At 35.7% G+C, this 22,161-nt stretch overlaps 2 protein-coding genes across 4 annotated transcripts in view; one reads left to right on the top strand and one right to left on the bottom strand.

The window, feature by feature from the left end:
* TRAPPC8 (trafficking protein particle complex subunit 8) overlaps positions 1-22,161 on the top strand; it is a 92,874-nt gene that overhangs the window by 52,266 nt on the left and 18,447 nt on the right. For 2 of the 3 annotated variants that reach the window (XM_081252084.1, XM_081252083.1), the window contains exons 17-22: positions 1,505-1,579; positions 2,107-2,233; positions 4,177-4,331; positions 10,574-11,016; positions 12,367-12,514; positions 15,592-15,688. In XM_081252084.1, the coding sequence (XP_081108210.1) occupies positions 1,505-1,579; positions 2,107-2,233; positions 4,177-4,331; positions 10,574-11,016; positions 12,367-12,514; positions 15,592-15,688 (1,045 nt within the window). The remainder of the gene's footprint in view (positions 1-1,504; positions 1,580-2,106; positions 2,234-4,176; positions 4,332-10,573; positions 11,017-12,366; positions 12,515-15,591; positions 15,689-22,161) is intronic. The other variant, XM_081252085.1, reaches the window with a different exon arrangement.
* Positions 12,522-15,569, bottom strand: LOC308626696 (homeobox protein NANOG-like). The gene has a single exon (XM_081252086.1). It carries the CDS (start codon positions 14,508-14,510, stop codon positions 13,791-13,793), a length of 720 nt encoding a protein of 239 aa, XP_081108212.1. The 5' UTR covers positions 14,511-15,569; the 3' UTR covers positions 12,522-13,790.

Here is a 22,161-nt window from a genome sequence, read left to right as displayed (position 1 = left end):
TCTCGATTTTATGGGTTAAGAAAAATGCTGTCTTACTATTTTATTTTCCATTTCATTGATTTCTAGTGAAGTTGAAGTTCTTGTTTTTATATTTCTTCTTTTGTGAATTGTCATAACTTTCATTTATATTTATCTTTTTTCTTATGTATGTCTGTAATAATTTCTTTATATATTTAAGATAGTTATTTTTGAGGCAGGAAATTTTGTTACGCAGCTGATTGTAATAGAAATAACTTGGGCAAATACTTTTTTTACTTAGTTATTTATTAGTTTATTCACCAATATCTATTATGTTACTTATACTTCTTTATACTACCTTGCTATATGCTTTAATAAAGTGGTAAAATTTATTTTTAAATTGGGAAATATCCCAATATTTTGGTGCTGATTTATGAAGGGAGAACTTGAAAGAAGATGTCTGTTATACTAACTTTAAACTATTTAAACTATTTCTCTTGAAGCATTTTCATTTTTTTAAAGATTGCCTTATTAAGTCTTAAGTCTTGCTGCTTAAATTCATTGAAGACATTTTGTGATTATTTATACTTATTGTGAATAGTTTTGAAAGATTGAGGTTTCCCAGGCTCTATTCTGACTTGAATTTTAGCAACCTCAGTAATTTTTCTAATGTTTTTTGGATGCCTGGAATACAAATTAGAAGAGTATAAATTATTCACTCTTGGAAAAGTTTTTTCAAAGTTCTATTAACTTTTGATGTATGTTAGTCTGTTCAAGATGTTAGGTTTTAAAGGAGGTTTATTAAAGTTAAGTGAAAATTGTCATTGTGTATAATGAAGTTGCACTTTTTTCTGTAAATTTCACACTCTTTGGGTTTCTTCATGAGCTTCTACTGGTGATGGACTAAGATGCTGAACTGGAATTTAGGGAAATGAAATTTTTATTTCTTGCGTCAGTTAACTAATTTCATGGTAAAAGTTAAACAGGGTTTATGAGGATTAAGTTTACCCCAGTGTGAGCCAACTTTAGCTCTGCTTTTGGAAGAGACAGGACTTTTTTGCTCTCCCGCACTGCCGTTATTGTCCACCAATCTTATGTATCCTACTTAAGCTGTTATTACTTTTTCCATGTGTAATTAGCCAATTTGGAAAAAGAGGCTGGTCGGAGTAAAAGAAGAAAAAATTTGCTCTTATTGCAAGATTAAATTAAATGGCCATTTTGGCCATTTTTTTTACGATGAGCAACTGAACTTGTATCTCTTGAGGTTTTACCTTCTTGGTGGCTGTGACTTTGAGTAGATCACTTATCTTCTGCAGTTGAATTGGACTGAATGAAATGAAAATAAAATAAATCAAGTACCTACTACTGCATGACTTTACTGCCGGTGTGAAATCAAAGCACTTTGCATATTGCTTAGCACATGGTGAAAAGCTAATAAATGCTAACTATAACTATTGTTATTGTTCTTAAATATTGATACATAGAAATGTTAATAATCTGATACTTTATTCATTAGAATGTATGTTTTACATAATTTACTTTTCAGGTAAAAGGTGAATCTGAAATGATTGGAACTGAAGTTGTTTCAGAATTCTTAATTAATAGTGAAGAATCTAAAGTGGTAATTGTTTCATTATTTTTCTGTCAAGTCTTTAAAAGTAAGATGAAAACAAAATTTAAAAATCCATTTATTCAGTTTGTTTTATATTCCAGTTTTCTTAAAAAAAACTAAAATTTGGAATATTAGGAAAGTGGAATTGCACGGGGGGAGATTGATTGGGAAAGTAGGTTTGCAGTGGTCTTTAGTTTGTTAATTTCCTAAGAAGCCTGGTGAAAAAAGTTTTTGCTTTCTTCTTGGGATGAGTGTTGTAATTTCATATGATATTTGGTTGACCAGAATATTTTGGTTTTTATTAAAAGTATTGATGAGGATCCAGGCCTATAACTTTTGAATTTAGAAAATTTCTTTTGAAGAAAATGCTTTCTAGTAAGAGAAATCAATTGATAGTTAAGTTTAGGTCATGAGTTTATATTGATATTAAATTATTGATATTAAATATAAATTCTGCAGTATTACAGAATTTAGGTATTGCACTATTTAAGAGACTATGAAAACAGATAATAAGAGTGACTTAAATATCTCCACAGGCAAGGCTAAAGCTCTTTCCCCATCACATAGGGGAGCTGCATATTCTGGGAGTTGTTTATAATCTTGGCACTATTCAGGGCTCCATGGCAGTAGATGGCATTGGTGCTCTTCCTGGATGTCACACAGGTAAAGCTATAGAAACCAATAATTAAATCTCCATAGAATAAAATGAAAAATGAGGTATTTTAAAAATAAGTTTAATGTACATTTAGTAAGGCATTTAATCAAATGAAAGAATGAATAATTAGGATTATTTTTAACTCTGCCATTGCTTCAAAAATAAAACAACTTTATTCCCTTCTGATGTATTTTTGATGATTCTTTGGTTCTACCCTATGTATTTTTCTTTTTTGTTATTGATCCAAATTTAGTAAATTCTAACTAAATATATTCTAACCATTGGTTGAGATGTCTGCTGCCAGTACAAAAATTGTCTTAATATATTCTATTTTTTGAACATGAAAACTAAAGACCAGTGTTTTCATATCATTGGATGTGAAACACCTTAAATTCTGTCATCTGTTTTGTAAAAAGAGTAGGATTTAGAGTTAAGCTGATATTCTTGGTGCCCCAGATGATAAGTTTTACAAAGTTTTGAAGAGTAAAACTACCAGATACATGTTTAACATGGTTTGCCTTTTTTTTGCCCTTTAATTTCAGGGAACCCATCTAATATTACCTTGTAATTGTTATTTGAGTTTAAGTTGACAAGATGCTAGAGAGAGAGTTTACTATAAAATCCATCACTTCTATCTCTTAATTTTAGTAGCTAAGTCTTATTTTTTTTTTTTTTAACAAATTGTGGTCATTGGCAGACTTGAATTTAGCATTTACAAAAGCTGATTATATTGGGAAATCTTTTGGGAACACTTGGAAAATTTGTTGGTCCTTTTAACCTTCAGTTGGGTATTTCTACTTTCCTGCACATCTAGGATAATTCAATAAAACATTTTTTAAAAAGTATACAGAAGTGGAATGAATCCATAAGAATTCAAAAATTATAAACAAAAAATTGTTACTAAAGTTGAGTATGGTGTTTCTGCATTTTAGTACTATATGTGTAATTGACACTAAAGTTGAGAATGGTGTTTATGCATTTTAGTACTATATGTGTAATTCTTGGTTGAAAAGCACCAGACAAGATTCTTTTATAAATAATCTTGCTAATTTTTGAATATTTTAAGTAAGTAAACTGAGTGTTAAAAACTTTTTGAAGCTTCTTTCCTTTCCCACTGTGCCTACCTAGGATTTTAATCGAGTACCACAAAGTTACGGTTGTCAATAAATTATAGCTAATTGCTTCATTTAAGGTACCAAATATATGCATTAATAAATATTTTATGACATTAGTGGGAGGAGAACCTGAATTAACTATTAAATTGCATCTTATAGCAGAATTTTTATGAAGTTTTAGTGTAGTTCTATTTACTATGTAAAATGCTAATAGGGATCTGGGTCAGATGAGGTATGGGAAATGCTACATAGTGTGTCTGGTCTGGGAGTATCACGGTGATCTCAGCACATTAAAGGCTCTAAGTATTCCTGCAGGAAATACAGTTGTACACCCTGGCTTTTTTCACACCTACATGCAATGTGTGGAAGCTTTTGAGGAAAATCTCACATGATTATTAAGTGAGTTTAATTTTGAGAAAGCTACCTATACTATCTTTAATTTTCTTTGTGCAGTCTATTAAGAAGATGTAGTTATTTAAAAATCCAGAAATAATTCAAATTAGTATGTATATTGAATATGAGTAGCTGTTCTGTCAGATAGATCTTTTTGGTTAATAGCCATTATGGTTAAATATAGGTTTCAAAAGCTTCCTATTTAGTAGTCCTTCTGCAAAGTAAGTAAATCCTAACAAAATGAGAAATTAAGCAGCATACAATATGTGTTGTTAAGCATGGAAATAAAATATGCTTAATTCTTTGATTAACAATGCTAAATAGTAATTGTCTAGAATTTTTCTAGAAATAATCTGAAACATACAGTATTCATACATTCAAGCTAAATTGATGTCAGTTAACATACCAAATTATTTTAGGGCATTGATTGTTTTTTATTTCAGGAAAGCATTCCTTGAGTATGTCAGTCCGAGGGAGACAGGATTTAGAAATTCAAGGTCCTCGACTTAACAACACAAAAGAAGAGAAAACATCTATTAAATATGGTCCTGATCGACGTCTAGATCCCATAATCACTGAGGAAATGCCACTGTTGGAGGTATTTCACTTTTTAAAATTTCATGCACTTAATAATTTATCTGTAAGGATGATATTTTGGGTAGATTAATTTTAGACTTTGGTATTATTGATAGATTGAAATGCACTTTTAAATTCTTGGGGACTTCCCTGGTGGTCCAGTGGTTGAGACTCCGCACTTCCACTGTGGGGTTGTGGGGGATGCGGGTTCGATCCCTGGTCGGGGAGCTGGGATCCCGTGTGCTGTGTGGTGCGGCCAAAAAAAAAAGCTGATGCTGAACAGATGTAATTCACAAAGATAAGATAATCATGCAAATTAGCATTAAGTCACAGTCAGGTTGTAAGATATAATCCTCAAAATACTAATGGAAGTTGAGAAAAACCTTCTGAAAGAACACTTTGGCTGTTATTAAAATCAATGGCTCTTTCTGGGTAGGATATAAAAATAACAGGAGTTAATTCTTGTAAAAAATTTAAGCAATATAGATAATTTTTATATGAATAAAACCAATATTCCCTTCACTTTCTTTGTATCCCACCCTGTCATACTTTCATGCCATCTTTTAGTTGCAAAAGATAGAAACTGATGCTGGGTAGCATAACCCGCCTCCCCCCACCAATATTATTTAGTTTGAAGGATTTTGGAATATCTCATGGAAACTAAAGTATCACAGAACAGTAGGTCTCAAGGAAGAATAAGGACTCAGCAGCTCCAGGGAATTCGTAAAGCCTTTAGAAAGCATTACTTTTGATATGACTTCAGTCTTACAACTTCTGGTCTTTGTGCCACTTCATTACAAATCTAGGAAAGAACTATGGCCCACCTTGAATCAGGTGTTTACCTGAGAGGCAGGCCAGTGGCACAGCCATGAAGTATAAGTGTGAACACTGGAAGGAGGGTCTTCCTCCTGCATCCTCATGTTTCCCTAGTAGGGGAGTTGGAAGCTTAGTCATTCACCTTCAGAAAGCGCCAGTGATTCCAAACTGATGTTTCTCTTTACAGACCTTTCATTGTACACTTATATATATTTTTAATAATCATACTGCACATTTTATCCTGTGACTTGCTTTTTGTCTTTAACAACAAAACTTGGTTTTTGTTTTCAATCAGTAAAATTCTTTTTTAACAGCTAGATAAGGTGTTCCTTTATTCAGATACATTATAATGTATTTTAATCATTTACGTATTGATGGGTGTGGTTCTGGTTTTTCATCATTACTGACAGTTCTGCAGTAAACATTATTTACATATTTTGTTCATGTTCTAGTTTAGGCTTCTAGAAATGGAATTGTTGGGTCAATCATGCAATATACTATAAAATTACCTTCAGCAAGGCTGTAGGAATTGACACTTTTCCTTCAGAATGAGAGTGCCCATTGCTTCATATCTGTGCCATAATGGATACTATCAGGTTTTTTTTTTAACTTCTGCAAATCAAAATGGCATTTCTTTGATAACTGATAGGTTAGTCAATCTTCATTTTTTTCGTCCGTATGATTTTTTTCTTCTGTAAGTCCATATGATACCCTTTAATTGGGTTACTTCCTTTTTCTCATTGGATGATTTTATGGGTACTAATCCTATAGTGGTGGGGTAGGTAACATGCTCATGAAAATGGTGATGTGTGTGTGTTAAGGGAAAGGTATTGTTGAGCTGCATGTATTCTGCCCAGATTTTACACTTGCTTAATTATGTTGCATTTAAGGAGTTGTGTAGGGCAAATAAAAGACTCATTAAAGACTGATGGCAGTGCCACTTTCTGGTTGATAAATATTTGCACATACTTTAACTTTGATTTGGTGTCTTTCACCACTTAAAGATTTTTAACTTATATTAAATCATTCTTAACTGATAGTCCTTTACTTGGTTGCTTCTAAGTTTTATATTTACTTACAGAGACTTCCCTAGTCAAAACTTTTATAGTTTTATTGTTTAGTATCTTTGCTTTGAAATCCAAGGGAATATACTCTATGAATGTCAGGGGTTAGGGATCAAACTTTGTTTTTAGTCCCAATTACCATTAATTGAATATTGGCAACTTATTATGGCATCTTTCTAATATACTAATATCCTGAAAGTATATTATGCAGATGATACCTATTCTCCTTGACATTTCTTCTTCTGTTTTTGTGTCACTTCCGTACTCTCGCTTTATCATCTTTTTTTAATTTGGCAAGCCGAGGCCTGCTCATAATAATTTTTTTCTTACACTTGTGCCACTTTTGTCCAAGTTTGTCAAGTTCCCACAATAATACAATAATGAAAATTGGCATTTTTATTACAATTGCATTGCTATAGCTAGGAGTTTTGAGACTGAAGATGAAATGAGTTGGGATCCAAATGTTACTTTAGGGCTATTCAATACCATTGTAGTTTAGAAGTCACTAACTAATAAACATTTTGCTTAAGATTGTATATGTAAGAATTTGCTAGATATTACTTGCAAAAGGGGAGATTCTGACCTCTCTGGTTAAAGTTTTGAGATAAATCAGTAGAGAATACAAAAATACTCAGTTTTTATAGATTCTCCTAGCTTATGGTTTTTATTATACCATATCAGTTAAATGTTCTTCAGTTATTAAGACTGTTCAATGTGCCAATGGTTTTTAAGTACAATGCTTCTCAGGCACACATTGTTAAGGATAGAGCTTAGCTTTTCAGCTTCTGTCTAAGCCCATCTCTATATGATCTTGGAAAGTTTCTTCACTTATAAAATGAGGGAAGTTGAACTAGTTGATGTTTGACTTTAAGTTCTGTTTAACTCAACAGTCTTTAAATTTACATTCATCTTGTTTTCGATATTGCTGGTTCTGTACTTAACTTGGCCTCTTGCATACCATAGTGTTTTTTTTGTTTTGTTTTGTTTTTGTGGTAAGCGGGCCTCTCACTGTTGTGGCCTCTCCCGTTGCGGAGCACAGGCTCCGGACACGCAGGCTCAGCAGCCATGGCTCACGGACCCAGCCGCTCTGCGGCATGTGGGATCTTCCCAGACCGGGACACGAACCCGTGTCCCCTGCATCGGCAGGCGGACTCTCAACCACTGCACCACCAGGGAAGCCCTGTTTTGTTTTTTTAATTTTATTGTTATAGATGCAGTTCTCCCTGAAGAGGGTGTTCTAGAGCAGAGGACCTCTTGTTCTACATAATACAGCAACTGGTGTTTGGTTGATTAAACAAAAAAGCTTGTAAAGTGAATAATCAAAAAAACCATAATAGATCCATACCCCAAACATTTTACCTTAATTGAAAACATACGAATATCCATTTATTTACTATTTTGGGGGTGTGGGTTTAGGTTAGAGGCCTTTTCTATGAGTTCTTTGTGTTGGTATGGGTTTCCTAATAGGAGTTTCATTTCATCTTTCATGCTTTCTTCCACATCCATAAGTTGACATTTTAAGTTTCCAGTTTTGGTTTCTTCAGAGTGAGAAGCTAAAGGAAATTGTCAAGTAATCTAAGTACAGTATATGTCTAGATTTTATCTACAGATAAAAGTTGTACTTTAAGGTATAAAAGAGGGTGGGTTTAGTAGAAAGCCAAAAGCTACTAATGTTCAGTTCCATAAACATCACTTAGTATTTTCTACTGAAATACTAGAGAACTTGGTTAATCCAACAGACATGGTATGATGGAGGTTAGTTAAGAGACCTTATATTATACTTGGATGAACAGTAGTATACATTAATATTAGTAAAAACAAATCATAGAATATTCCCATTCCTAATATCTTATGTCAGAAATACTTTATAGAGTTTGAAGTGTTTAAGGAAGTAGTAAAAGACGTAATCAATCTACAACATCTGATGAAATAGTCTCTAGCAGTATATATTTATCAAAACAAGATTGAGGATGAAAATTAGGGGAACTCATTGAGAAAAGATAAAGTGTCATGTGTTAACTCTAATGTGTATAGCATACTGAAAGCAAACAGTGAGCTATGAGCTGTATCTACTTAGAAATATTTTGTATTTAAGTTCTGTTGGAGAAAAAATGGTGTCATTCCAAAACTTTTTCTTCACTTATTAATTTTTAACATTTTGTTAGGATAAATTTTAACATAGAATAGCAGAAAGAAGAGCAGGCCCCTTCAGGTTCTCACTGCATAGGCAATAAGTTGTGTATATGTAGTTTATTCAACCAGACTTGTCTGTCACTTGTGTCCAATCACTTGCTGTTACAGATAAAACCACAATGAATAACCTTATGCATATCAGTTTATATATTATGTATATGCATATCACACATATATCTTTAGGATAAATTAGTAGAAGTCACATTCCTGGTTCTTGGTCTTATTTTCCATTAAAATTTGAAGCTGTCCAAAACACCACCTGTTTAAAAGGACTTTTAAGGACTTCCCTGGTGGTGCAGTGGTTAAGAATCCACCTTCCAGTGCAGGGGACGCAGGTTCAATCCCTGGTCAGGGAACTAAGATCCCACACGCCATGGGGCAGCTAAGCCCGCACACCCCAACTACTGAGCCTGTGCGCTGCAGCCAAGAGCCCACATGCTGCAATGAAAAGATCCTGCGTGCCACAATTAAGACCCAATGTAGCTGCCCCCGCCCAAAAAATAAATAAAGGACTTTCAGCAACAGTGCATTTGAAGTAAAGGCTAGATACACTGGTTCTCCTTAGAGTCAACATAGTGTATTTAGTAAAACCTTTATTCTAAAAGTATATTACACAGTATCCTACAAGTGGTGTATCACTGGTCTTATTCTATCACCCTTCCCATTCTACCAGTGCTGTAGCCTTATTGATGGTATCTGGGTATCGGTGTGTGTTTTAGTGTGTCTTTACAGTACTCTCTTTCACTTGTTACTTACTCATGCAGTTGTTTTTGATATAACAACTCAAAGTTGATATTCCCTCACAAATTTTAGCTTATTTGATTAAGCTTATTTGATACTAGCTAATTAGTACATCATCAGTGTCTTCAGTATAATGCTATACTTGGTTTATTTTTTCCCATCTTCTTAATCTGTGTTTTGGATTTCTGCCTTAATCCCTTATTTTCTCATGTTAATTTTTAAAGTTTCTGATTTCCCCAAATTTTATCTGATTCCTTAAGAATATGGCCATAATGAAGTCCTATTCAAACTTAGATTAAAAGACACAGATATTTCCACTGGACTTTCTTTTTTTTGCGGTACGCAGGCCTCTCACTGTTGTGGCCTCTTCCATCGCGGAGCACAGGCTCCACGCGCAGGCTCAGCAGCCGTGGCTCATGGGCCTAGCCGCTCCGCGGCACGTGGGATCTTCCCGGACCGGGGCACAAACCCATGTCCCCTGCATCGGCAGGCGGACTCTCAACCACTGTGCCACCAGGGAAGCCTCCACTGGCCTCTCATAACTCCTTTGGGACAGCCAGCTGTAACTTTATTCCTCATACTGTTACCTTTATATTCTTCCTTTCTTAGATGCTGTCAGAGTACTTCTGACATTTATTCTTCTGGATCTTTTAAATGCAGATGACTTACTGGATGATTTTGTTAGCCCGTATTTCCATCTCTTATCTGAAATCCTGAGGCCAGGCATGTGTTGGAAGTCAAATTTTTTTTTTTTAATTTTTAGAAATTGTGCATGTACATGTGTGTTTTTATCTAAAGTGTTACGTGACCCCTGTTGGGTTTGTGGCAGCACCTGGTAATCAAGCACATTAACGTGGCTTAAGTGAACCACATGAATATCACACTAAATGGAAAAGGCTATAAAGAGCCTCCATTTGTCAGATCAGGTTTTGCTTCCACACAGGTTACTGAAAGCCTGAGGATGTTCGAAGATAACGGCTTTTTAAATTATACATATGGAATCATGCATCTGTATGCTTTTCCCTTTTAAGACCTGTTGTGCATCTTTTCATTTTAATGATGTATAAATAGATAGTTGAGCTACTTTTTAAGTTGACAATGTCAAGGGTTTTTCAGCTGATAATTGTTCATGTAACCATGCTAAATTACTTACAGCTTCTCTTGTCCATAATCTACACAGTTGTGAAAGTTTTGCCGGTGGCCCTCTAGTTATTGACACTGTACCTTTAATTCATAACTCTGAAATCTGCTACTGAGTAACACTGGTCTCTGTCTCATCCTCTTTTTAAAAATGGAGTTCTTAATACCACATACCCAGGGAGATATCAAAGAGAATTAATAAAATACTTGTAAACCTGTAGTAAAGAAATACAGCATCTTAAAGCGTTATTAATTAGAAGTTCAGAATTTTTAACAGACAATATAATAATATTTTTTCCCTCCAATGCAGGTGTTCTTTATACATTTTCCTACAGGGCTTCTCTGTGGAGAAATCCGAAAAGCATATGTAGAATTTGTCAATGTCAGCAAATGTCCTCTTACTGGATTGAAGGTTGTTTCTAAACGTCCAGAGTTCTTTACTTTTGGTGGTAACACAGCTGTTCTAACACCACTAAGTCCCTCAGCTTCTGAGAACTGTAGTGCTTACAAGACTGTTGTGACAGATTCTACCTCTGTGTGTACAGCACTCATATCATCAGCTTCTTCTGTAGACTTTGGCATTGGCATAGGAAGTCAGCCAGAGGTGATTCCTGTTCCCCTTCCTGACACTGTTCTTCTACCTGGAGCTTCAGTTCAGCTACCAATGTGGTTACGTGGGCCAGATGAAGAAGGTGTCCATGAAATTAACTTTTTGTTTTACTATGAAAGTGTTAAAAAGCAGCCTAAAATACGGTGAGTATTATAAAACTTTTTAGGTTTAACCTCTGCATCTAATATATATAGATATATATACACCCATTCAAATAAACATTTTGTTATTTGTTAACATATGTCATAGTTTACTAAGAAATTACTCCCTTCCAAATTATGCATGAAGTTTATATCTGAGGTTGTCCCTAATCTAACTGTAAGTTCTAAGCAGCCAAAAGTGGAAAAAATTAAGCTACATTAATCTTTTTCATGCTTCTTTTTATAAACTTCATGATTCTTTGATACAGCTAAGTACTATGGCCAAAGTTCTCACATAATAATGAAATTCACAGGTATCATGTATTAAAACAGGGTGTCATTTGTATATGAAGACAACTTGCCTACAGTCATCCTTTTTAAAGAAAATTATTCTGTTTTACTTTTCCTTTTCCCTAGTGCCCTCCCCTGCCTCCCAAAATGTATGTATTTGTAGAGCACATGATTTAGGTGGTGTTACGGGCATCGCTGAAGAAATCAAACCTAACTGACTTATACAAGGATCTGTAGCCTGTAGCGCAATAGAGTATTTTATGATAATGCCATTGTCATTTTTACAAAATTAACCGGGAATAATTGTGCTACATTTTAAAATTTAATAAAATATCTTGTAAGGCTTACTGTGAGAACAAAAAGATATAATATTTGTAAGGACAGGTACATTTTAGGTCCTCGGTAGATGTTAATTCCCCTTAAGAAGATGATAGAGAGTTCTCTGGCCAAAGCAATCCATTAAGACTTTGTAGAATGTAGTAGTGGTAAAATGAGCTTCCAAAGAAAGTAAAGATTTCAGAATTTGGATCAAAGGGGATAGGCAAGAGAGTAGTCGGTATTCCAGGAAGTAACTGTATATATGAATGAAAATTTCCAAGTTGGGAAATATGAACTGCATATAGTTAGTTTGGCTACAGTATAAAATGTATAAAGGGGGAATAAAGGTTGAATTGTAAAGCTCTATTGTGGAGAACCTTAAATGCCAGGTGAAAGTTCGGCATTTACTTGGTAGGCATTCAGTCATTAACTTTGGAACTACTATCAGAAGAGGTATAATCAAGACATGACTATATGATGATTATTTTCATGTACTATACTGTAGCTGAGTTTGATGAGCAGGGAAAAAGGGAGACTAACAGTTTTCTTCCAAACTGAGAGTAAAGAATTGAACTAATGTTAGGCTAACTAGATAATTTTACCTTATTGTATTATCTGTCTTGGTTTTTTTAGAGTATAAATTGTCCTGAGGGTGAATAGGTTTTAAAAAGCTTTATTTGGAATTAGAGAATCATAACACTGGGAGGGGGTCTTAGATTAAATTTGTAATTTTTACTTCTTTAGTCACAGAATATTAAGACACACGGCAGTCATTTGTACCAGTCGATCTTTGAATGTGCGAGCCACTGTCTGCAGAAGTAATTCTCTTGAAGATGAGGAGGGCAGAGGAGGCAGTATGCTAGTCTTTGTGGATGTGGAAAATACCAATACCGTAAGCTGGTTTAAAACTAAATTTTGTCTTTAATTATATTTTAAGTGTATCCTTTGTTTTTCGTAATGATTTTTTTTTCCTTCACAAGACAGCATAAGCTAGGAATTTAGGAATGTTCATATAGAATAGAATGTAAAAACATGTTAATTCTCAACTTGCTTTGTAATTTTATCCCTCAGTACTTCAAATAAAAGGATCTAGTGGTATTGGGCTTCCCTGGCGGCGCAGTGGTTGAGAGTCCGCCTGCCGATGCAGGGGAAATGGGTTTGTGCCCCGGTCCAGGAGGATCCCACATGTGCGGCTGGGCCCGTGAGCCATGGCCGCTGAGCCTGTGTGTCCAGAGCCTGTCCTCCGCAACGGGAGAGGCCACAACAGTGAGAGGCCCGCATAACGCAAAAAAAAAGGGCGGGGGGGATCTAGTGGTATTAGTGGTATTAATATGGTACATAATCATATGGTATATGGCCATATACCAGTAATTCAACCCAAAAAAGATCTCATAAAGTGCTTTCTAGTCTCACCATTGAGGATGTGTTGTTGTTTTTTTTTTAATGGGTAATTTTTTTATTTATTGGTACTTACAAACGAACCAGCCAACTGGTAGTATTATGATGTGGACAAATCAAAACATCTTTCTACAAATACTAGACTGGTGGAAAAAATTAGGGGTTGTAGTAAAATAGCAAAAAGGGGTAGAGGAAATCAGTGAAGCACATTGTAGCTTAACCCTTCACCTTAACAACTAAGGTTCTTAACAAGTAAAGCCTCCCCATCCCAGAAAATGTGAATAATCCTTCATTACACATCTTTGTACTTTTGCTCCCTATTCTTGAGGTTAGGTTCTAGATCCTAAAGATACCCAAAAAAATAGTAGTATAACCTAGTTATCTATAGCCGCCAGTCATCTTTTATCATGTTGTCCATAGAAGCCAATGCTTCTGAAACCTCTTTGATTAGACACCAATCATACACCCCCAAATTGACACAAAAGGCACAGTGAAAAGCAGCTTATCAAGGCAGAGAGATACGTAATTGTAAAAGAAAAATTCTAGGGAAGTAATACAGTCATGGCTCAAATTGAGATTGAATAATACAGCCATCGTTACAGATCTTCAGGCTGTATGTTCAGAGAGTAATTTGGGGATAAATCCATGATTTGCTGTTGGGAATTGAAATACTTAGCAGTTTGCTGTATTATGTTATAGCTTTCCCCGGCAGTTCCCAAGGTGGCCTCCAAATCACTAACAGGAGAGTTTTGCTGGAACTGGATCTGGGGCTATATGAATTCCTCAACATAGTTGTTGAATTGATTGTTCCAGGTCTGGTTATTCCAGACTTGGGGGCACCAGGTCTGACTGTTCCAGCTCTGGTTGCTCCAAATTGGGTTATTCCAGGTCTGGTTACCCCACATGGGCAGGTTTCCGGAAGAGTTCACCAGGCATCCTTGATGGTAGGAATAGAAGCCCAGGTATTCTGTAGTTGCTGGGCCCTGAGTCACAATGTTGCTATTCCTCAGCCAGTTGTTTTTCTGCCAGCTCTTACATTTCATTCTCTGGTTCTGGAACCAGGTCTTAATCTGTTTGTAGCTAGGGTTCAGGATGTTGGGAAGTCCTTGCATCTGCTGGAGGCTGAGGTATTTCTGCCTCTGAAATTTGTCATTGAGCACACACAGCTGCGTCTGAGAGAACACGGTTCTGGTCTTCTGCTTCTTGACCAGGACCTTCTCTTCCTTCTTCTCTGTGCTCTTGTCTGCAGCCGTGGCCAGTAGTTTTACTCTGGGGCTTGTGGAAGAATCAGGACTGTCCTGAATAAGCAGATCCATGGAGAAGGAAGGAAGAGGAGAGACAGTCTCCATGTCGTGGGTCTCAGCAGATGACATTTGCAAGGACACATAATTTTCTTCAGGCCCATAAATCTCTGACATTGGTGAAGATTCCCTAGAATTGGATGCTTCGGGGCCACGCAGGCTTTGGGGACAAGCTGGGTCCACACTCATGTTGAATTGAAGGAGAGGGAGAAAACCAAAGAGCTAGATAGATGGTAGGAAAAGTCCAGGCTTAAGAATCTAGGTAGAAGAGCTTAGAGAAAGGTGAAGATCTCCAGGTGTAGAAGTATTAAAAACATGGGATGAAGGGAAGTCACCTGTATGATAACAGAAGCCTACCAGCCCAATGTAGGAAAATGATGAGGGTGTGTTTTGATGTGCTTAAATTTACAAAGTTCTGTTAGGATTTCACATTCAGTATTAACTTGATAACCCCTTACTTATACATTTCCAGCAGTACCATTTCCTTTATATAAAGCATTTCAAACATTTTATCATTCCTGTTTATGTACTCTAAATATCAAAATGAATATTCTTGAAGAAGGAAATGTGATCTTATTAAAGTAGAATCGTAGCTTCATATTGATTCAGTTTAGATACCTGTTTGAAATGTTACTTATTATTTCTGTAATGTCTTTTTTCTTTTAGCTTCATAAATTTGTATGGTCACTTCATTTTAGGACATTTAAGGTCAATGTGCTGATACTTCGGTGATCTTCCCCAAAAATCAATATTTGTAAGAGTAAGAACCTTTGAATAATTTCAAATTAGCTCCTATTCAGGAGAATAAAAAATATATGCAATTTAAATAATTTTATGTACATTGACTGTATATTGGGATTCTGTTCTTTGTTGCTTCTGGCCTTAACAGGAATGTGAGAGAAAGATCAGAAGAAATAAATGTGCTATGGTTTTGATTAAAAATTGGCAGCAAATAATTTTTGATATATTAAATAACTCATTATAATAGATTCTAATAACTGAATGCCTTTCAGTATTTAAAAATTTGCCACTGGGAGTATATTATAATTAAATCTATTTCGTGAATAAGATGATGACTTATGTGTTTTAAGAATGTTTATAGAGGGATTTAAATAATTTACATTTCTGAAATGTACTGTTAATTTATTTCAAAATAAAAATTTCGTCTTATGTTAATTGATACTGACTTTGGTAGCAGTGTCATTCTCATTAGAATATTCTACGTTAGTGCTCCTAAATCCTGAATGACTCTTTTATTTCTTTTTGTTAGAGTGAAGCAGGTGTTAAGGAATTCCATATAGTACAAGTATCAAGTAGTAGCAAACACTGGAAATTACAGAAATCTGTAAATCTCTCTGAAAACAAAGGTTTGTGCCTTTTTCCCTCTTCATAATAAATTCTGCTATCTTCCTTGGTTGATTTTATTTTTTTCAGAACAGTACCAGAATGTCATAAGATTATTGGTGCCTTTCTTTTTACTCATTTAAATATCTGTATATACTTTGCTATAATTATATCATATATTACATCATATCAAAGTCCTTTTTTAACATCTTTATTGGAGTATAATTGCTTTACAATGGTGTGTTAGTTTCTGCTGTATAACAAAGTGAATCAGCTATACATATACATATATCACCATATCGCCTCCCTCTTGCGTCTCCCTGCCAACCTCCTTATCCCACCCCTCTAGGTGGTCACAAAGCACCGAGCTGATCTCCCTGTGCTATGCAGCTGCTTCCCATTAGCTATCTGTTTTACATTTGGTAGTGTATATATGTCCATGCCACTCTCTCACTTCATCCCAGCTTACCCTTCCCCATCCCCGTGTCCTCAAGTCCATTCTCTATGTCTGCATCTTTAATTCTGTCCTGCCCCTAGGTTCTTCACAACCATTTATTTTATTTTATTTTTTAGATTCCATATATATGTATTAACATATGATATTTGTTTTTCTTTTTCTGATTTACTTCGCTCTGTATGACAGTCTCTAGGTCAATCCACCTCACTACAAATAACTCAATTTCGTTTCTCTTTATGGCTGAGTAATATTCCATTGTATATATTGCCACACCTTCCTTATCCATTCATCTGTCAATGGACACTTAGGTTGATTCCATGTCCTGGCTGTTGTAAATAGAGCTGCAGTGAACATTGTGGTACATGGCTCTTTTTGAATTGTGGTTTTCTCAGGGTATATGCCCAGTAGTGGGATTGCTGGGTCATATGGTAGTTCTATTTTTAGTTTCTTAAGGAAGCTCCATACTGTTCTCCATAGTGGCTGTATCAATTTACATTCCCACCAACAGTGCAAGAGGGTTCCCTTTTCTCCACACCCTCTCCAGCATTTATTGTTTGTAGATATTTTGATGATGGCCATGCTGACTGGTGTGAGGTGATACCTCATTGTAGTTTTGATTTGCATTTCTCTAATGATTAGTGATGTTGAGCATCCTTTCATGTGTTTGTTGGCTATCTGTATATCTTCTTTGGAGAAATGTCTATTTAGGTCTTCTGGCCATTTTTGGATTGGGTGGTTTCTTTTTTTGATATTGAGCTACATGAGCTGCATGTATATTTTGGAGACTAATCCTTTGTCAGTTGGCTTTGTTTGCAAATATTTTCTCCCATTCTGAAGGTTGTCTTTTCATCTTGCTTATGGTTTCCTTTGCTGTGCAAAAGCTTTTAAGTTTCATTAGGTCCCATTTGTTTATTTTTATTTTTATTTCCATTTCTCTAGGAGGTGGGTCAAAAAGGATCTTGCTGTGATTTATCTCATGGAGTGTCCTGCCTTTGTTTTCCTCTAAGACTTTTATAGTGTCTGGCCTTACATATAGGTCTTTAATCTATTTTCAGTTTATCTTTGTGTATGGTGTTGGGGAGTGCTCTAATTTCATTCTTTTACATGTAGCTGTCCAGTTTTCCCAGCACCATTTATTGAAGAGGCTGTCTTTTCTCCATTGTATATTCTTGCCTCCTTTATCAGAGACAGTGTGACCATATGTGCGTGGGTTTATCTCTGGGCTTTCTATCCTGTTCCGTTGATCTATATTTCTGTTTTTGTGCCAGTACCATACTGTCTTGATTACTGTAGCTTTGTAGTATAGTCTGAAGTCCGGGAGCCTGATTCTTCCTGCTCCGTTTTTCTTTCTCAAGATTGCTTTGACTATTGGGGGTCTTTTGTGTTTCCATACAAATTGTGAAACTTTTTGTTCTAGTTCTGTAAAAAATGCCATTGGTAGTTTGATAGGGATTGCATTGAATCTGTAGATTGCTTTGGGTAGTAGAGTCATTTTCACAATGTTGATTCTTCCAATCCAAGAACATGGTATATCTCTCCATCTGTTTGTATCATCTTTAATTTCTTTCATCAGTGTCTTACAGTTTTCTGCATACAGGTCTTTTGTCTCCTTAGGTAGATTTATTCCAAGGTATTTTATTCTTTTTGTTGCAATGGTAAATGGGAGTGTTTCCTAATTTCTCTTTCAGATTTTTCATCATTAGTGTATAGGAATGCAAGAGATTTCTGTGCATTAATTTTGTATCCTGCTACTTTACCAAGTTCATTGATTAGCTCTAGTAGTTTTCTGGTAGTATCTTTAGGATCCTGTATGTATAGTATTGTGTCATCTGCAAATAGTGACAGTTTTACTTCTTTTCCAATTTGGATTCCTTTTATTTCTTTTTCTTCTCTGATTGCTACGGCTAAAACTTCCAAAACTATGTTGAATAATAGTGGTGAGAGTGGGCAACCTTGTCTTGTTCCTGATCTTAGTGGAAATGGTTTCACTTTTTCAGCATTGAGAACGATGTTGGCTGTGGGCTTGTCATATATGGCCTTTATTATGTTGAAGTAAGTTCCCTCTACGCCTACTTTCTGGAGGGTTTTTATCATAAATGGATGTTGAATTTTGTCAGAAGCTTGTTTTGCATCTGTTGAAATGATCATATGTTTTCCTTCCTTCAGTCTGTTAATATGGTTTATCACATTGATTGATTAGTGTATATTGAAGAATCCTTGCATTCCTGAGATAAACCCCACTTGATCATGGTGTATGATGTTTTTAATGTGCTGTTGGATTCTGTTTGCTAGTATTTTGTTGAGGATTTTTGCATCTATGTTCATCTGTGATATTGGCCTCTAGTATTCTTTTTTTGTGACATCCTTGTCTGGTTTTGGTATCAGAGTGATGGTGGACTTGTAGAATGAGTTTGGGAGTGTTCCTCCCTCTGCTATAGTTTGGAAGAGTTTGAGAAGGATAGGTTTTAGCTCTTCTCTAAATGTTTGATAGAATTTACCTGTGAAGCCATCTGGTCCTGGGCTTTTGTTTGTTGGAAGATTTTAAATCACAGTTTCAATTTCAGTGCTTGTGATTGGCCTGTTTATATTTTTTATTTCTTCCTGGTTCAGTCTCGGAAGATTGTGCTTTTCTAAGAAGTTGTCCATTTCTTCTAGGTTGTCCATATTTTTGGCATAGAGTTGCTTGTAGTAATCTCTCATGATCCTTTGTATTTCTGCAGTGTCAGTTGTTACTTCTCCTTTTTTATTTCTAATTCTTTTTTCTTGATGAGTCTGGCTAATGGTTTATCAATTTTGTTTATCTTCTCAAAGAACCAGCTTTTAGTTTTATTGATCTTTGCTATTGTTTCCTTCATTTCTTTTTCATTTATTTCTGATCTGAGCTTAATGATTTCCTTCCTTCTGCTAAGTTTGGGGTTTTTTTGTTCTTCTTTCTGTAATTGCTTTAGGTATAAGGTTAAGTTATTTATTTGAGGTGTTTCTGGAGGTAGGATTGTATTGCTATAAACTTCCCTCTTAGAACTGCTTTTGCTGCATCCCATAGGTTTTGGGTCATCATGTTTTCATTGTCATTTGTTTCTAGGTATTTTTTGATATCCTCTTTGATTTCTTCAGTGTTCCCTTGGTTGTTTAATAGTATATTGTTTACCCTCTATGTGTTTGTATTTTTTCCAGATTTTTTTTCCTGTAATTGATATCTGGTCTCATAGTGTTGTGGTTGGAAAAGATACTGGATACAATTTCAGTTTTCTTAAATTTACCAAGGCTTGATTTGTGACCCAAGGTATGATCTATCCTGGAGAATATTCCATGAGCACTTGAGAGGAATGTGTAATCTGCTGTTTTTGGATGGAATGTCCTATAAATGTCAATTAAGTCCATCTTGTTAATGTATCATTTAAAGCTTTTGCCTCCTTATTTATTTTCATTTTGGATGATCTGTCCATTGGTGAAAGAAGGGTTTTAAAGTCCCCTACTATGATTGTTTTACTGTGAAATTCCCCTTTTATGGCTGTTAGTATTTGCCTTATGTATTGAGGTGCTCCTATGTTGGGTGCATAAATATTTACAATTGTTATATCTTCTTCTTGGATTGATCCCTTGATCATTATGTAGTGTCCTTCTTTGTCTCTTGTAATAGTCTTTATTTTAAAGTCTATTTTGTCTCATACGAGAATTGCTACTCCAGCTTTCTTTTGATTTCCATTTACATGGAACTTCTTTTTCCATCCCCTCACTTTCAGTCTGTATGTGTCCCTGGGTCTGTAGTGTGTCTCTTGTAGACACCATATGTATGGGTCTTGTTTTTTATCCATTCAGCCAGTCTTTGTCTTTCGGTTGGAGCATTTAATCCATCTACATATAGGGTAGTTATCGATATGTATGTTCCTTTTACCATTTTCTTAAGTGTTTTGCGTTTGTTTGTCTTTTCCTTCTCTGTGTTTCCTGCCTAGAGAAGTTCCTTTAGCATCTGTTGTAAAGCTGGTTTGGTGGTGCTGAATTCTCTTAGCTTTTGCTTATCTGTAAAGGTTTTAATTTCTCCATCGAATCTGAATGAGATCCTTGCTGGGTAGAGTAATCTTTGTTGTAAGTTTTTCCCTTTCATCACTTTAAATATGTCCTGCTACTCCCTTCCGGCTTGTAGAGTTTCTGCTGGAAGATCAGCTGTTAACCTTATGGGGATTCCCTTGTATGTTAATTGTTGCTTTTCCCTTGCTGCTTTGAATATTTTTTCTTTGTATTTAACTTTTGAGAGTTTGATTAATATGTGTCTCGGCATGTTTCTCCTTGGATTTATCCTGTGTGGGACTCTCTGCGTTTCCTGGACTTGATTGACTGTTTTCTTCCCCATATTAGGGAAGTTTTCAACTGTAATCTCATCAAATATTTTCTCAGTCCCTTTTTTATTCTCCTCTTCTTCTGGGACCCCTATAATTTGAATGTTGGTGCGTTTAATGTTGTCCCAGAGGTCTCTGAGATTGTCCTTAATTCTTTTCATTCTTTTTTTCTGTATTCTGGTCTGCGGTTGTTATTTCCACTATTTTATTTTCCAGGTCACTTCTCTGTTCTTCTGCCTATGTTATTCTGCTGTTGATTCTTTCTAGAGAATTTTTTATTTCATGTATTGTATTGCTCATCACTGTTTGTTTGCTCTTTAGTTCTTCTAAGTCCTTGTTAAACGTTTCTTGTATTTTCCCCATTCTATTTCCAAGATTTTGAATCATCTTTACTTTGATTACTCTGAATTCTTTTTCAGGTAGACTGCCTATTTCCTCTTCATTTGTTTGGTCTGTGGGTTGTTACCTTGCTTCTTCATCTTCTGTGTATTTCTCTGTCTTCTCATTTTGCTTAACTTACTGTGTTTGGGGTATACGTTTTGCAGGCTGCAGGTTCGTAGTTCCCGTTGTTTTTGGTGTCTGCTCCCAGTGGGTAAGGTTCGTTCAGTGGGTTGTGTAGGCTTCCTGGTAGAGGGGACTGGTACCTGTGTTCTTGTGGATGAGGCTGGATGTTGTCTTTCTGGTGGGCAGGATCATGTCTGGTGGTGTGTTTTGGGGTGTCGGTGAACTTATTATGATTTTAGGCAGCCTCTCTGCTGATGGGTGGATTTGTGTTCCTGTCTTGCTAGTTGTTTGGCATACAGTGTCCAACACTGTAGCTTGCTGGTCGTTGAGTGGAGCTGGGTCTTAGCTTTGAGATGGAGACCTACGCGAGAGCTTTCGCCGTTTGATATTATGTGGGGCCAGGAGGTCTCTGGTGGACCAGTTTCCTGAACTTGGCTCTCCCACCTCAGAGACACAGCCCTGACGCCTGGCTGGAGCACCAAGAGCCTTTCATCCACACGGCTCAGAAGAAAAGGGAGAGAAAGAAAAGAAAGAAAGAGAAAAAATGAATAAATAAAATAGTTATTAACATAGAAAAAAAATTATTAAAAATAAAAAGCGAGAAAGTAATTAAAAAGAGAGATAGAGAAAGAAAGAAGAGAGCACCCAAACAAAAAAGCAAATCCCCCATTGATAAGAAGTGCTAAAAAGTATACCCCCAAAAAAAAGGACAATCAGAACCCTGGGACAAATGGCAAAAGCAAAGCTATACAGACAAAATCACACAAAGAAGCATACACATAACACACACAAAAAGAGAAAAAGGAAAAAAAAACCCATATATATATATATATATATATATATATATATATATATATATATATAAAATAAAAAAAGGAAGAGAGCAACCAAATCAATAAATAAATCTACCAATGATAATAAGCTCTAAAAAATAAACTACGATAAACATAAAACCAGAAACAAATTAGACACAGAAAGCAAACACAGTTGCTCCCAAAGTCCATCGCCACAATTTTGGGATGATTCGTTGTCTATTCAGGTATTCCACAGATGCAGGGTACATCAAGTTGATTGTGGAGATTTAATCCTCTGCTCCTGAGGCTGCTGGGAGAGATTTCCCTTTCTTTTCTTTGTTCGCACATGTCCTGGGGTTCAGCTTTGGATTTGGCTCCACCTGTGTGTGTACGTCGCCTGAGGG

The sequence above is a fragment of the Mesoplodon bidens genome (assembly GCF_964165515.1).
Source record: "Mesoplodon bidens genome assembly, chromosome: 13".
NCBI lineage: Eukaryota > Metazoa > Chordata > Mammalia > Artiodactyla > Ziphiidae > Mesoplodon > Mesoplodon bidens.
This window is presented reverse-complemented; position numbering and strand designations above follow the sequence as displayed.

Excerpts from the sequence above, each read along its gene's own strand:
- LOC308626696 (XM_081252086.1), bottom strand. The coding sequence starts at position 14,510 with ATGAGTGTGGACCCAGCTTGTCCCCAAAGCCTGCGTGGCCCCGAAGCA.